This window comes from Vipera ursinii, assembly GCF_947247035.1.
Source record: "Vipera ursinii genome assembly, chromosome: Z".
Classification (NCBI taxonomy): Eukaryota; Metazoa; Chordata; class Lepidosauria; order Squamata; family Viperidae; genus Vipera; species Vipera ursinii.
In genome coordinates, this window is record NC_139517.1 from 64,524,342 (window position 1) to 64,539,292 (window position 14,951).

General features: G+C 44.2%; 1 protein-coding gene across 10 annotated transcripts in view; it reads left to right on the forward strand.

Annotated features, from left to right (window-relative positions):
• TPK1 (thiamin pyrophosphokinase 1) overlaps positions 1-14,951 on the forward strand; it is a 474,010-nt gene that overhangs the window by 188,314 nt on the left and 270,745 nt on the right. For 7 of the 10 annotated variants that reach the window (XM_083378309.1, XM_083378313.1, XM_083378310.1 and 4 more), the window contains one exon: positions 2,239-2,308. In XM_083378309.1, the coding sequence (XP_083234435.1) occupies positions 2,239-2,308 (70 nt within the window). The remainder of the gene's footprint in view (positions 1-2,238; positions 2,309-14,951) is intronic. The other 3 variants (XM_083378311.1, XM_083378317.1, XM_083378315.1) reach the window with 1 other exon arrangement.

Genomic DNA, 14,951 nt, shown 5'->3' on the forward strand with positions numbered 1-14,951 from the left:
TGCCCATAGAAAATGGTGGGATGGAGTTTTTTCCCTTTAATTTAATCTTCAAGTGTGAAAACAAATTAGAGATTTAACATTTCACTTTCTTCAAGTGTAGTTGTAATTTGTGCTGAGCAGTAATTGTGCTGAGCAGCAATCATGCACGTTATGAAGTATTACAATGTTAGACATTGGCAGAGCTACCAGTAAGCTCATTATTAATACCATGATGTTATTTCATCCTTGCAAATCCAAAAAATAATAATAAAATCACTTTTAGCATTTGATTGTTCTTTTCTCCTTAGATCATTTTTTGCATTTGTATTGTAAATTTAAAACTATTAATCCAGCAGCAATGTTAAATGATGCAAACATCTTCATATCTTTATCAGTTAAATAATAAACTACACTTTGTTCCATAGCTTGTAGAAGTTACTGATTCCCTTTTGCTTGTCATATAATTGCTTTACACATAACTGAAAACATCTTTCTGTGGGTTGTGTTGGCGTGAATCATTAATTTGCCATTAAATATCAGTGTTTTGTACATTTTCTAAATAACTTTAAGTGCAGAATGATTGAAATGCTGTGAGTAAATATGCAGGAAATAACTTGAAAAGCCTATTATTGTAAAAAAAAAATAATTGCCCTTGATGAGTGGTGCTTAACTGCTTCCAAATTTATGTCTAGTCCTTCCAAAATGATCTCAAAAAAAAAATATCAAGGAAGAATGGTTATTATATAGGTGTAGGACAATGGACAGTTTTCAAGAGTATTTAGCCAGGGTTAATAATTTAAATATATATTAAATACAGAAATGGAAATCTTAATGGCAGAATGTTTAAATAGTAGAACACTGAACAATGTGAAAAGGTCATGAAACTACCAAAACATTTTGGCAAATTTTTATTTTTCCTATTCTGAAAAAGAGAGAAATTCTTACTGCTTTTTATGGCTATGTATTTTAAGCATCTATTAACAAATTACAAAATTACAAGACTATTAGCTAAAATGTAAATGACTAATTTTATATGCATTTATTTATGCATGTATTTATTAATTAACTATAACCACAATCCCAGCATATTCAGTTGCAGTTGGTGAAATGTTACTATTAAGGTTGAATCGCTAAGATGCCTGCTAACTACTATCACTATTTAACTTGGCATAGAAACGGGGAAGCATAGGGAGGAAACAGGATTCCATGAAGCCATCCACAGTGAGAGCCTTCAAGAATGGCAGGGTCACTAACACAGATGCCTGATGGAGAAGTGAACTGTTCTCATAACAAAACAAAGATATATGCTTGGGCAATGTGAACAACTGGTGGGTGGAGGTTAAGGGAAGCTATTGTTAACTAGGCAAATTTTTGCGTGGAAAAACCCGAGCTGGCTTTACTTCTTTAGTTCCAAGATGTATATTCAGTGATCTTTTATGGCACTTCAAAGCCTTGAAGTTTCCTTGATTTTGAGTTTGCTATTCAGATGGTTGACAATGACAGTTAATCTTAGAAATTTGGCCAATACAAAGAAGGGTTCAGGGACAATAAGAAAAGGAATATGAAGAATATCATGAAAAAATACCTTGGATACCATAAATATTAGTTACTGCTTTCTCATCTAAAATAGTATTGATATTAATGTATTTGATTTGTTGAACATGATACATCTAACAACAATTAAAGCAAAATAGTAGTTTAAAAATAATTAACACTGTAATAATTTACAAAAAAAGAGTGGCAAGGTCACTGTTCTTTCAAGGCAGAAAGTTGGGAGTGTGAATTTGAAAAGAATTTAGGAGAAAGCCCAGTAGAAAGATCAAGTAGGAAAAAAGGTTTGGGAAGAAATTCTTGCAGCTCTGAATGCCTACTTATTTGGGACATAATTAGACTCTAAACTATTTAGTCCCTAAATAGTTGACATATTTGTTCCTAGAAAAGAGTTTAGAACTAATGGAGATATTTTTTTAGCAGGGGGATAATTTAATCACAGTATTTTGTATCAGTAATCAGTCTACTCTAACGGATGTTGCAGACATTTTTCAAAGGTAAACTCATGTATAAGGTCTAAAACTGTCAAACAAGATACAACAGCGAAGTTATATTTAATGGTAGTTAATGGAATAGGAACAATTAGTTACTATGTAAAAAAATGAAAATATTTTATGTTCACGTGTTGCAGAATAATATTTGTTATGTATATAAATTTGTTATTGGGTTATGACAACAGCTTTTTGACAACAACATACTTTTTTTCAGCAGTTCTGAGAGCATGTGCTGATGGAGGTGCTAATCATTTGCATTGTATCACCAATGGAAAATGTGACAGGTACACTTATAATAAAATGTTTTAATAATTTTGCATATTTATCTTCACAAAGCATGTTGATTAAATTTTTAAAAAATCTAACCTTTTTTTTTCACTATCAGGTTTCTATATAGTACCAGGCTACTGGTACTTCATAAAAACCTATGGGATTGCTTATCAAGTATTTTGAGGTCATTGTGTTTTCCTAATTTTATAAGAAAAATTATTGATGTGAAGCCATGTGTTGTAGAGTTTTAATATCACATTTGTTTACCTTATTCTATTAATTGAATTTAATAGATACTAAAAAGTGAAATTCAGAAATGGTGGTTAATATAGGGTGATCGTGCATGGTATAATAAAAAGCACACATTGGAGCACAAATATTATTACACTGATTGCTTTTGAAGAAGCTTTTTCATCTTCAAGGGTTGGGAAAGATCTTATGATGACTTCCTTGGATGCTTCCCGAAATACCTCTTCAGAATTTAGCTCGGAGGAAGATGAATCAGTTCCTGGCATGTCAGGAGGGGAGTTGGTCAGTGGCACCAAGCAGCTGTCTGAGAGTGGTTTGGCTGAAACATAGCTGCAGCAGGACAGCCCTGAGGCATCAGAGGGAGAAAGCATGCAGCTGCAGCCAGTCAAAGATAACGAAAAGGAACTGCCTTCTGCAACTGAACCAAAACACATAGGATAGAGAGAAGGCAGGAGCAGAGAAGGTCTGCCAGATTATATGCAAAGAGAAAGCCTTGCCCTTCTTGATGGATTGCATCAGAAGCTGGCTATTTAGCATAGTAGACAGATAGAGGTGATACTGGGAATGTGTTCATTTCCTTGCTATGCGATTTCTGGTCATTTCCTTGCTGTGTGTTTTCTTGTCATTGTGATGGCTTTGGATTGACTCCATGCCTTGACTTGGATTGTGTTTTGTGAACTCTGGACTTTTCTTGCCTCGTGAACCCTTTTGTACTGTGGATTTAATTTTGCCTGGTGGTTTTGTTTTTATTGTACCTTGTGGACTCTTTGGCCATTGCTCTGTGAAATAGCATTGGTCTGCTTGTGGCTGGATTTAATTGGGACAGTTCTCAGTTTTTGGTGGAGAGAATTGCTGGGGAATATTAATAAACCCACTAAACCAGGGTTACGTGTGTGTGTGAGTAAGCGGGACAGCACAGGTATTGTATAATGTGTGGTTTGTTGTACATTTAACAAATTGCTCTTACCACAAAATGATGCTTCTTCTCTTAATATGTTCTTACCCTGCTTCTTTCTATTCCACTCTTTATGTGCTAGGTCAGTGGTGGCGAACCTATGGCACGTGTGCCACAGGTGGCACACAGAGCCCTCTTTGTGGGCATGTGCGCCGTTGCCCCAGTCCTAGGCCTCTGCCACCATGTGCAAAAAAAAAGAGGTTCAATCAATCAATTTCAACATCTCACAGGAAAAAAAAATCTCACAAAGTTGGAATTGCTTGATTGAACTTTATTTTTAGGTTCATACAGCAGCAGATGAAGTGATTCATTGGAGCTGGAAAGATGGTGGCACATGGGGGTAGGGGGAGCGGTGACAGCAGGGTGTTCCATGCGACGGGTGGGGCGGGGTTTGTGCATGAGGTAGAGAAGCAATGTGGCGGCGCTAGCATGGTGGTAGACAAGTTGCTTTTCCCCCCTGCCAGACACCTGCCAAAGCTGCGCAGGGTAAGGTTGCTTCCCCCAAGCGTTTTTTTTACCAACCTGCCTTTCAGCTGCATTCCGTTTCTCCATTCGCTTCTTAGCCTTTGCCACGTCTTTGTGGGACAAAAAATAAAGTTCCATTAGGCTTTCTAACTTCTCACAAGATCTTGCGAGAAGTTAAAAAGTGTGATGGAACTTTTTTTTTTTACCGATAGTCCCACAAACACGCGGCGAAGGCTGAGAAGCGAATGGTGAAACGGAATGCAGCTGAAAGGCAGGTTAGTAAAAAAAAAAAAGCTTGGGGGAGGTGAGGACATCTGGACGGGGCAGGCCCGACAACCTTACCCTGCATGGGGGTGGGAGGGTGAGTGTGTGCCCTTTCCATGCCAGGCCAGCCCTTGCAGCCCTGGGGCAGCCGTGCTAGGGGGTGGTGGGCAGGGCATTGAGGTGGGGGCTGGCAGGCCGACCAAAGCAGCAAGTGGAGCATCCGGGGCTCAGGGAGGGAGCCTGAAGTGGGCAGTCAGGCCATTGGCAAGACAGAGCAATGCATCTGAGTGGAAAGCAGCCTCGGAATAAGTGGGGCAGGAAAGGAAAGAAATCTTTGCTTCCCCCAGAAACTGCCTTTCTTTCCTTACCTGACTCCCAGCCCTATCCCACTTTTTTGTGTGTGGGGGGGGAAAGGTCAATCAATCAATTCCAACTTCTCATGAAAGATCACGAAGTTGGAATTAATTCATTGACCTTTCCCCCCCCCCAAAAAAAACCCCCTTCCTTTGTTTCCTTGCACATGGCAGGGGTGGATCGCGAAGAATAAGTGGCATGGGGCTGGGAGTTAGGTAAGGAAAGAAAGGCAATTTCTCAGGAGAGCAAGGATTTCTTTCCTTACCTGTCCCACTTATTCCAAGGCTGCTTTCCGCTCAGATGCATTGCTCTGTCTTGCCAATGGCCCGACCACCCACTTCAGCGCCCTCCTCCCTCCTCCCCGAGCCTCTGGCAAGCCACCTGCTACTTGGTGGCTGTGTAGGCAGAGCTGCAAAATTCTCTTCTCTGTCAGAGAAGAGAACTTTGCACCTCTGCCTTCAGAGCCACCAAAGCTGTAGCTCAGGGTTCCTCAAACTATGGCCCAACCTGTCTTTTTTTTTTTTTTTGGCCTTCCTCAACCTCCTGTCCAATTGCGAGGAGAGGGTGGATGGTGGTGAAAGCTCCAGCCAGTGGCGGGATGGTGTGTTGGTGGGAGAATGTTTTTTCCCAGTTTTTCACTCGCGTGCCCAAGGGTGTGCTTGTGCTTTGGCAGCACCCCCTTCCTCTCCTCCTCTTGCCTGTTCATGTTTTTATCACGGGGCCAGGCTGAGAGGTTTAAGTCACGCTTGCAGCCTTGGCAACACTTAGGGCAGCCAAGCCTGGTGATGACAATGCCACTGCTGCTTCTGAGGCAGGTCCCTTGCTAGGTGCTACAGAATGCAAGTCCCAGCCTCCGCTACCACTGCCGCCATGCCGGCCAAAAGGAAACTGGTGCTGCCAGCCCTCAACATCACCCCCACCATTGCTAAGGGACCCAGCCCCATCGGCAATTGGAGTGGGGCTGCTGGAGTGGGGCGCCAGTTATAGGTCAGAGGGGAGTGGGCGAGGGACGGCTGGGGTGAGCGAGAAAAAAGGAGAAATTGCTCCTGGAAGGTTATTTCGGGGTTGTGAGGGGTTTTTTGGAGCTGAGGTGATGAAAGGTCAGGGGAGCCACTGGAAGAGAGGATGCGATTGGCCTTTGGAAAAGTATCGCAATCCATGAATAGGGGTGGTGGTGCCGTGTCCAGATGAAGCTCCGAGAGGTAGACAAAACTGGAACTGGTGGAGCAGCTCGGAGGAATCAGGAGAGCCACAGATCGCGGTTGAGAGAAACTTCATTGGCCTTTAGGTCCAGGAAATGCAAGAAAGCCACAAAGCTCAGAGAGCAGCAAGGACTCCACAGCCACCCTCTTTCTCTTCTTCTTATCCTTCATTTCACAACTCCCCTCTCTTCTGGCATTGCTGATGTGACCTAGTTTGGGTCATGAGACATCTGCAAGAAATGCTGAATAGAAATGGCACCCCTTCCCTGCCCCCTGCCTCTCCTTGCCTTACCCCGCAAGACGAGCCTCCTGCCCACTGTCCCACCCGCCAGAGACCTCCCTGGATCTCCCCCAACCATGCCCGGCCCCCACAGGCGTCCCCCCAGTGAGCAACATCGAGGTAGCCACTCCCACCCTGGCCACGCCCACCCAGTCTGTCATGACCACTGCAGCCATGCCTACCCAGTGGGCCACACCCACCTTGCACCCAACGATAAGTGGGGTTTGGGTTGCAGTTTGGACACTCAGTCTCTAAAAGGTTCGCCATCACTGACCTATACCGTCTCAGACAACTGAATTTCTAGTCCCTTCTCAAAAATCTCCAGTGATGGAGTTCCCATGTTTTCTGGGGTAAGCTGTTCCACTCATTGATTGTCCTCACTGTCAGGAAGTTTCTCCTTAATTCCAGGTTACTTCTCTCTTTGATCAGTTTCCAACCATTATTTCTTGTCCTGCCCTCTCCTGCTTTGTTGAACATCCTGCCCCACTCTGCCTTGTGGCAGCCCCTCAGATCCTGGAATACTGCTATGATGTCTACCCTATTTCTTCTTTTCTTTAGACTAGCCAAACCCAAGTCCCATAGCCATTCTTTGTATGTTTTAGTCTCCAGGCCTTTGATCACCTTTGTTGCTCTTCTCTGATTTTTTTTCCAAACTCTCAATATCTTTTTTGTGATATGGCGACCAAAATTGGTTGCAGTATTCCAGATGTGGTCTTACTAAGGTTTTATAAGCTATACTAATACTTCATGTGATCTTGATACTATGCCTCTGTTTATACAAATCAGCATTGTATTAGCTTTTTTGGTTGCTGCTGCATACTGCTGGCTCATAGGCAAGTGATTGTCCACTAGGACTCCAAGGTTCCTTTCACAGTTGCTGTTTTTAAGCCAGGTCTCGCTCAATCTGTATTTGTACCTTTGGTTTTTTCTGCCTAGATGTAAGACTTTGCTTTTCTCCACATTAAAACTCAATTTGTTGCATAGGGTCCATTTTTTAAGTTTGTCAAGATCTTTTTGGATCCTGAGTTTGTCTTCTGGGGTCTTGGCTACTCCTGTCAGTTTTGTGACATCTGCAAATTTAATGAGTTTCTCCTTCAATTCCCTCATCTAAGTCATTTATGAAGATATTGAAGAGTACTGGGCCTAAGATGGAACCTTGTGGTACCCCATTGCTTACTTCTCTCCATGTGGATGTGATGCCATTGAGGCCTCCTTGTTGAGTATGGTTTGTCAGCCAGCTACAGATCCATCTGGTGGATGGATTCCACCTTTTCCTAGCTTACCAAGGAGTAGGTTGTGGACTACTTTGTCAAATGCCTTACTGAAATCTAAGTATACTACGTCCACTGCATTTCTCTAGTCTACCAGTTTAGTCACTTTATCAAAGAATGAGATAAGGTTGGTTTTGCAAGATCTGTTTTTATCAAGCCCGTGCTGGCTACTAGTTATGACTTTGTTTGCTTCCAGTTTTTCGCAGATCTGTTTTTTAATAATCTTTTCTAGAATCTTCCCAGGTATTGATGTTAAACTGTCTAGTCTGTAGTTTCATGGATCCGTTTTTTCCCCTTTCTTGAAGATGGGGACCACATCAGCCCTTTTCCAATTCTCAAGTACTTCCCTGGTGCTCTAGGATTTATGAAAGATGTGGTGCAACAGTTCTGAAATAACATCTGTCAGCTCTTTAAGAACTCTAGGATGTAGTCTGTCGGCTTCTGGTGATTTATATTCGTCAAGGTTGGATAGGTGTTCCCTTACCATTTTCTTGCTTATTTTAATTTTTGTTTCTAGTATGTCTTTTGCAGTGGGTTTTTTGGTGTGTTGGGCTATAGTTTCTTTTGGTGTGAAGACTGATGCAAAGTATGAGTTAAGCAGCTCTGCTTTCTCCCTGTTGCCTATAATTTCCTTGCCATCTTCTCTATTTAGTGGGCCTACAGTTTCCTTGACTTTTTTCTTCTTGTTAATATGTTGGAAGAAACTTTTTTTTTATTGTCCTTGACTTCTGTTGCAAGTCTTGTTCATTCTGAGCCTTTGCTTTCTTTTTTTCTTCTTCTTTTTCATATTTTATTAATTTTTATAGTCAGAAATGCTTAATATTTTATCAGCAACATATAGTCTGGGTTTCAATATATAGTTTACTAATACATGTTAAACTTCTTTCTCTCTACTTCATTTTTCTAGCCATTGATAAAATGTATCCCGTGTTCTAAAATATTGTAAATCTTCTTTCTCTTTCATTTGCAGTGTCTGTCCATTTCTGCACAATCTAAAAGTTTCTTAATTATCTCTTCCTCCGCTGGTAATTCTTTATCTTTCCAATTTTGAGCAAATACAATTCTTGCTTCAGTTAACACATGTAATATTAAGTATACACATTCCTTCTCATAATTTTCTACAATTATACCTAACAAAAATAATTCTGGCTTAAAATCTATGTGGTTTTTAGTCATTTTCTCTAACCATTTCTGTATTCTTGACCAAAATCATTTGGCTTTAGGGCAAGGCTTTTCAACCGGTGGTATGTGTACCACTGGTGGTACGTGAGCACCTGGATGGTGGTACACAGTGTTGCTTTCCTCCCCCTTGCCTCCTCCCCGCTCCGCTCCTTCCCAGCTCACTCGCTGCCAGAAAACATGCTGCTTGGCGGAGGCCCCGCCCTCCCGAGGGTCTTGTTGTGCAGCAACTGGATTGACCTCTTCTTGTGCAGGATACGTGTCATCCTTACCCCCCTCTTCTTACTTTACAAACAGGGATTAGCCTGAAGGGGAGAGAGCCATCTACTCCATTGGCAGGTAGATGTTTGAGACCGCTCACGTTGCAGCCCTGAGCGCCAACCTCAGGACCACCCCCTCCTTTCCCCCCTTCTCTCTCTCTCTCTCTCTCTGTTGTGGCCTTCCATCTTCTTTTCCTCTTCCCCCCCCCCCGCAAGCTTGCAATACCCCTCATGGCCCTCACATTGCCTCCTGGTGCTCGAGACTTTTCCCCCTCTCCTCTTCCCCAGGTGCCCGGCTTTACGGACGGGAAAGCAAAGATGGCACGCGCCCTCCCCAAAGACTTATCCTGCGGCAGCAGGTAGGAATCGAGGCTCATGTTTGTTTTGCTGATGCGTGCCAGGTGAAGCCATCAGAACGTGCGTGTGGAGGGAAAAACGTGCCCGCCTGACTCCCTCCCCTCCCTGTTTCACAGAAACCCAATCACACACTCCTGCGCAGCTCACTTTCTTGTTTTCTGCTTGCTTTCTGCAAGCAAGTTACCTGGGCAGGAGCGCGGGATCAGCCTGTGCAACTACAGCTGAGCTGCACTGAGAAACCCAATCACACACTCCTGCGTAGCTCACCTGCAGAAAGCGAGCTAGCAAGATTGCCAGGAGCCAGGGTCTAAAGGATTTGTGCGATGTGTCGGAGAAGGTGAAATGTTGCCACGTCTCCTGCCTGCTTTGCATGGGGCAAGCCTGGCGAGATGCAGGGCTGTAATTTGTCTGAAAGTTGGTGGAAGGGTTTGGCTGGGGGGCGGAAGAGGCGGGAGAGGACCGGGGTCAGCAGGTCTTGGTGAGTGTGTGTGTGTGTGTGTGTGTGTGTGTGTGTACACACTCACATATATAAATACATATCTATATATGTATACACACACACACACACACACACACACACACACACACACACACACACGAGTTTCTCTTCCCTCCCTTCCACTGCCTTGGATCTGCACTGGATCCTAGATTTTGGCTTTTCTGGACAGTCTTAGCAGCCTTTTGTTCACTTCCTAAAAACCAGAGGGTGGGTGGGGGTAGAAGCAGCAGGAGGTGTGTGGAAAGAGAGGAGTAAGGAATGTTCCAGGGAGCCCCTTAGCTGTGCTGTGACTCACCTCCCCCCGTGCCATCTTTTGGATGCAGAGAAAATGCCAGAGTTCCAAGGCAAAATTAATACCAGGAGCTAGTAAGTTTTCCTTTTCTTCCTGTGAACAATTCACTGCCTAATTACTAAAACCAAACTTGCAGAGACGGGAGGTGAAAAAAGAAAACCCGTTTGATTCCACTATTAACAGATAGATTTAATGGTTTGTAGTGGTTAGGACACCCATTGTGATGAATGGTGATTGGGAAGCCTTCTGTCTTTGCTTCAGCTTCATGATTTGAGCCCGAAACGAAAGATGCATTCTCCAACCGGCTCTGCCTACCCCTTCTCTGGGCTGGGCTGTAATCTCGCCCGCTGCTTCTTGGCTTCTTCCTTTCCCGTCCGTTGCAGAAAAAAAGGCAAGGCAAGCAGTGGGGGAGGGGTTTTCCCCATCCTGGATGCTCCTTTTGCAAGCAGGAAAGCTTGTGGGTCTCCTCGTGAGGAAGGAAACCCTAGATGGGGAGCAAGCCAGGGAAAGAGTGTATGTGTGTGGGGGGAGAAATCCTGCAATTCCTGTGCAAGATTTCCTGCTTGCAAAAGGAAGGGACAAAGAGGGAGGAAAGGAAGGAAGGAAAGAAGAAAGGTAGGGACAATGGGAGGGAAGGAAGGAAGGGACAAAGAGGGAAGGAAGGAAGGAAGGAAGGAAGGGAGGGAGGGAGGGAGGGAGGGAGGGAAGGAAGAAGGAAGGAAGGAAGGAAGGAAGGGAAGGAAGAAGGAAGGAAGGAAGGAAGAAATGTAGGGACAATAGGAGAGAGGGAGGGAAGGAAGGAAGGGACAAGGAGGGAAGGAAGGAAGAAAAGAAGAAATGAGGAAACCTCAGATGCGGAGCAAGCCATGGAAAGTGTGTGTGTGTGTGTGTGTGTGAGAGAGAGAGAGAGAGAGAGAGAGAGAGAGAGAGAGAGAGAGAGAGAGAGAGAGAGAGATCCTGCTGCAATTCCTTCCTTGCAAAAGGAAGGGACAAAGAGGGAAGAAAGGAAGGAAAGAAGAAAGATAGGTACAATGGGAGGGAAGGAAGGAAGGGACAAAGAGGGAGGGAAAAAGAAAGGAAGGAAAGAAGAAATGTAGGGACAATGGGAGAGAGGGAGGGAAGGAAGGCACCACTCCAGTCCCACCCCCTCCACCAGAGACCCACGTATTTTCCACACACACACACATAGTCACCCCACAACCTCAGTGATGAGCTGACCACGCTCCCCCTCCCCCAGCCATTGACTTCGTTTGTCAAAAAGTTGCAAAAGTTGATCACATGACCCTGGGACACAGAACATCATAAGTATGAATCAGTTACCAAGCATCCAAATGTAAATCACACGACCCTGGTGATACTGCAACAGTCGTAAGTGTGAAAAATGGTCATAAGTCACTTTTTTCAGTGCCATTGTAACTTTGAACAGTCACTGAGTGAATTGTTGTAAGTTGAGGACTACTTGTACTTTATCATTTTTTTTTCCTTTTTTTGGTCAAGTTTTTGACAACTTTCTGGGCGACTGGTGGTACTTGGATATTGCCTTATCCTAAAAGTGGTACAATGGGTGAAAAGGTTGAAAAGCCCTGCTTTAGGGCATGTCCACCAAAGATAATATTATATGCCTGGGTTTTGTCTACATTTCCAATGACTACTAGACATGTTTTTAAACATTTTCACAGGTATTAAGTGCTATCTGTAAAACATTTTATATAGGTTTTCTTTTGTAAGCCACCGCATGTTATTTTAGAATTTCTTTCCCAAAGGCTTTGCCAGTTTTCTAACTCTGTGTTACGCCCAAAGTTTTTTGCCCATATTATCATTGTTTCTTTAACTTATTCCTCCTCCATCTTTAAAGTTAACATATACTTATACAGTTTCTTCATCAATTTTTTATCTGATGTCGATAATATCTGATCAAATTCTGTCTGTTCTTTGTAAAATCCAGATGTTTTAGCATCTTTTTTATATCTCGTTTGAATTTGCAGGTGTGGCCACCATGATAAATCAGTGCCCTGTTCTTCCAGTTCTTGTCTAATTTTTAGTTTCCATTCAATATTCAAAATGTCTTTATAAGTCACAATTTTCTCATAGTTAAATTAAGTTTGGGTGAACAAAAGCTTCCATTTTTGAAAGCTATACAGGTATTTTTATAGGAATTTTCAGTTTTACTTTTTCCCATTCTTGAAGCAGTGTGTTTCTTATATAGTGGTTTTGAATGTGTCTGTTTTATTCTTCCCATACTATAAGAAGGCATGCCATCCGAGTTGTAGGTCATGCCCCTCTAGGTATAGTAATCTTTTATGTCTAAGAGTTATCCAAGTTAATACAGATGCTTGATAGTATAAGGCCCAATTTGGCAACCCAAATACTCCATTTTCTTTCGCTTGTAGCATTTTCAATCTAATTCTAGCTTTTTTTCCCTTGCCAAATAAATTTCAAAGTGAATGTATTTAATTCATCAAAAAAAATCCCCCCAGTTTTATAGTATTGTTTGAAATAAAAAGAGTAGTTTTGCTAAAATATTCTTCTTCACTGTTGCTATTCTTCCTAGCATTGAAAGTTGTAGATTTTTCCATTTTTGCAAATCTAATTTTATTTGTTTTAGTAATTTTATGTAGTTATCTTCTCTTACTGTTGCACATCTTGCTGTTAAATATATCCCCAAGTAGTTAAGACTTTCTTAACTATTTAAAGGTCTGTTTTTTCTGACAGTTGAGTTTTTTGTTTATCTGTAAGGTTTTTAGTTATCACTTTGGTCTTTGGTCTATTTATTTTCAGTCCTGCCACTTATCCAAATTATATAAGCTTGAGGCTTGTCTCAAGCAGTTCTTCTAATACAGGGCTTTTCAACCTTTTCACCCATTGTACCAGTTTTAGGATATGGCAACATCCGAGTACCACCAGTCACCTAGCAAGGTGTCAATAACCTGATGACAAAAAAAGGGAAAAAGTGATGAAGTACAGGTAGTCCTCCACTTACAACACTTCATTTGTGATTGTTTGAAGTTACAATGGCACTGAAAAAAGTGCCCCCCAAGTCACAGCCGAGCAAAACACCTGCCTGCCCGCCTGGTGGCGTTCTTCCTCCTGTCCTAGGTTTTCATTGTTGTGAGCATTTCTGTTGAGGATTGGCAGGAAGGGTGGGGTGGGGGCATTTGGTTTTTATTCCCCCCCCATCTGCTGGGTGGTTGCAGCAGATTTTGGTCATTTCCCTTGAAAATGACACCATCTGGTAGCAATAGAAAACAGGTGCCATTTTGCTCTTCTTCCCCCCCCCCGCCCCACAAATAAACTTACATAATAGCCTCTTCACAGAAGATACCAATTTTACTCCCCCACAGCCCTCTAGATCAGACCCCCCACATGGTCATTTTCCCTTGCAAACCCCCCCCCCCTTTGCTAAAGATCCCATTTTCAGCTATTAGCCCCAGACCGCTTATTATAAGCCTCCCTGAATTCCTTCAGCAATGTAATGGGCACTTTGGATCTGGTGTTCCTGGGAAAGAGGTCAGTCATGTGTGTGTTTGGGAGGGGAAGGAACCCCGACCAATTCAGGCAGAATTTTTAGTGGATTTAAGAGAGACCCATTGGAACCACGGGACCTCTCGCCGCAGATTGCATAGCTTAGGCACATGGCTTACGGGGCGAATACAGCACAACTACAGTATGCAGCGAAGGTGGGAGTGAGGTGGGAGAGGAAAAACTCCCCAAAATAGGAGGATTAGAGTGTAGAAAAGCCATAATACGTTTCCTAGAAGGAATCGAAGCATTAAACTTTGCAGCCTAGAGGCAACGCCTGAGTTTATAAATCCGGTGGGCGGGTGGGGGGAGAACAATGGGAAGAGAAGGGTGGGAGATAGTGGGAAAAATGCAGGTGGAGGTGCTAAACTGGGCAAAAGCAGAAAGGGCAGGAGTAAAGTTCACTGTATCCTGCTCGGGATGAGGGGGGGAAGGAACTGGCTGCAACACCCCCCCAACAAAAACACCCACGATCCTCCCCCCAGGTGCAGCGGGGGCAGTGGGAAATCACAGAGCCCAGATGTCACGTCCAGGCTCCACCCGCAGTAGGCCAGTTGGGAGTTCCAGCCTCCGGAATGCCCAGCTGATCAGCAGCCTCGATATTAGGCCACCGAGGCTCCCAGCTGTTCAGCACTGCCAAAACTTTCAGCTGGTCGGCGACAGCAAGGAGATGATACTGGCACTCCCAGCTGTCCAGTGGTGACACTCACTCCCCCCCAGTTGCCTCATTTGCATTCTGTTTTTGACCCTTGGGGGGGGTTGAGGGAGCCTGTTCCATCCTGGCTCTGCGTTGTGTAGCCTGCCGAGGCCCTGCTGGCTGGGCACCTCCGGCCGTGACCACTTACTTATCCATTGCAGGAATTTGATGAAGCCAGTCGGTTTCTTGGTGGGCCCCAGATCTAAACTAAACCCAGACATTTTCAGTGGGGAGTGAGCAGAGTGCAAAGGGAGGCATCTCTTTCAGTTTCTCACTCCAGGAAGGCGGGACAGGGCAGGGCAGGGGGAAGGGGCAGTTACTGCCGAAGGGGCCACCAGCCTCCTACCTGATTCACTTGCTCCGGGCTGGCGTGGCCTTGTGGCTGCTGATGCTCCACCCCACGCAAGAGTGGCGGCTGCAAGGCGTTGGCCCCACCGCTGGTGACAGTTGTCCTTGGAACTTCAGAGGGAGCATGCTGGCTCGGCCGGGAGCCTACGTCTGGCCTGGCCCAATCTAGAAGCGGGTGGCCCCCTCTTCCTCCAGGGACTGCTCTATTTTCTGGACAGAGGGGGAGGAAGATGAGCAAGACACTTGCCCCTCTGAAGTAAGAAGAGGGGGGGAAGGGCAACACAGATCCCGCACAAGAAGAAGTTGTATAACAAGTCCTTGAGGACGGTGTGGCCTCACTCTGCACCTGCGCTCTTCGTGTGCCCTCGTTAGGGTTCCTGCAGGCCGCCGCCAAGCAACATGTTTTCCGGCAGCAAGTGAGCTGGGAAGGAGCAGAGTGAGCGAAGGGAAGTGGGGGCGAAGAAGA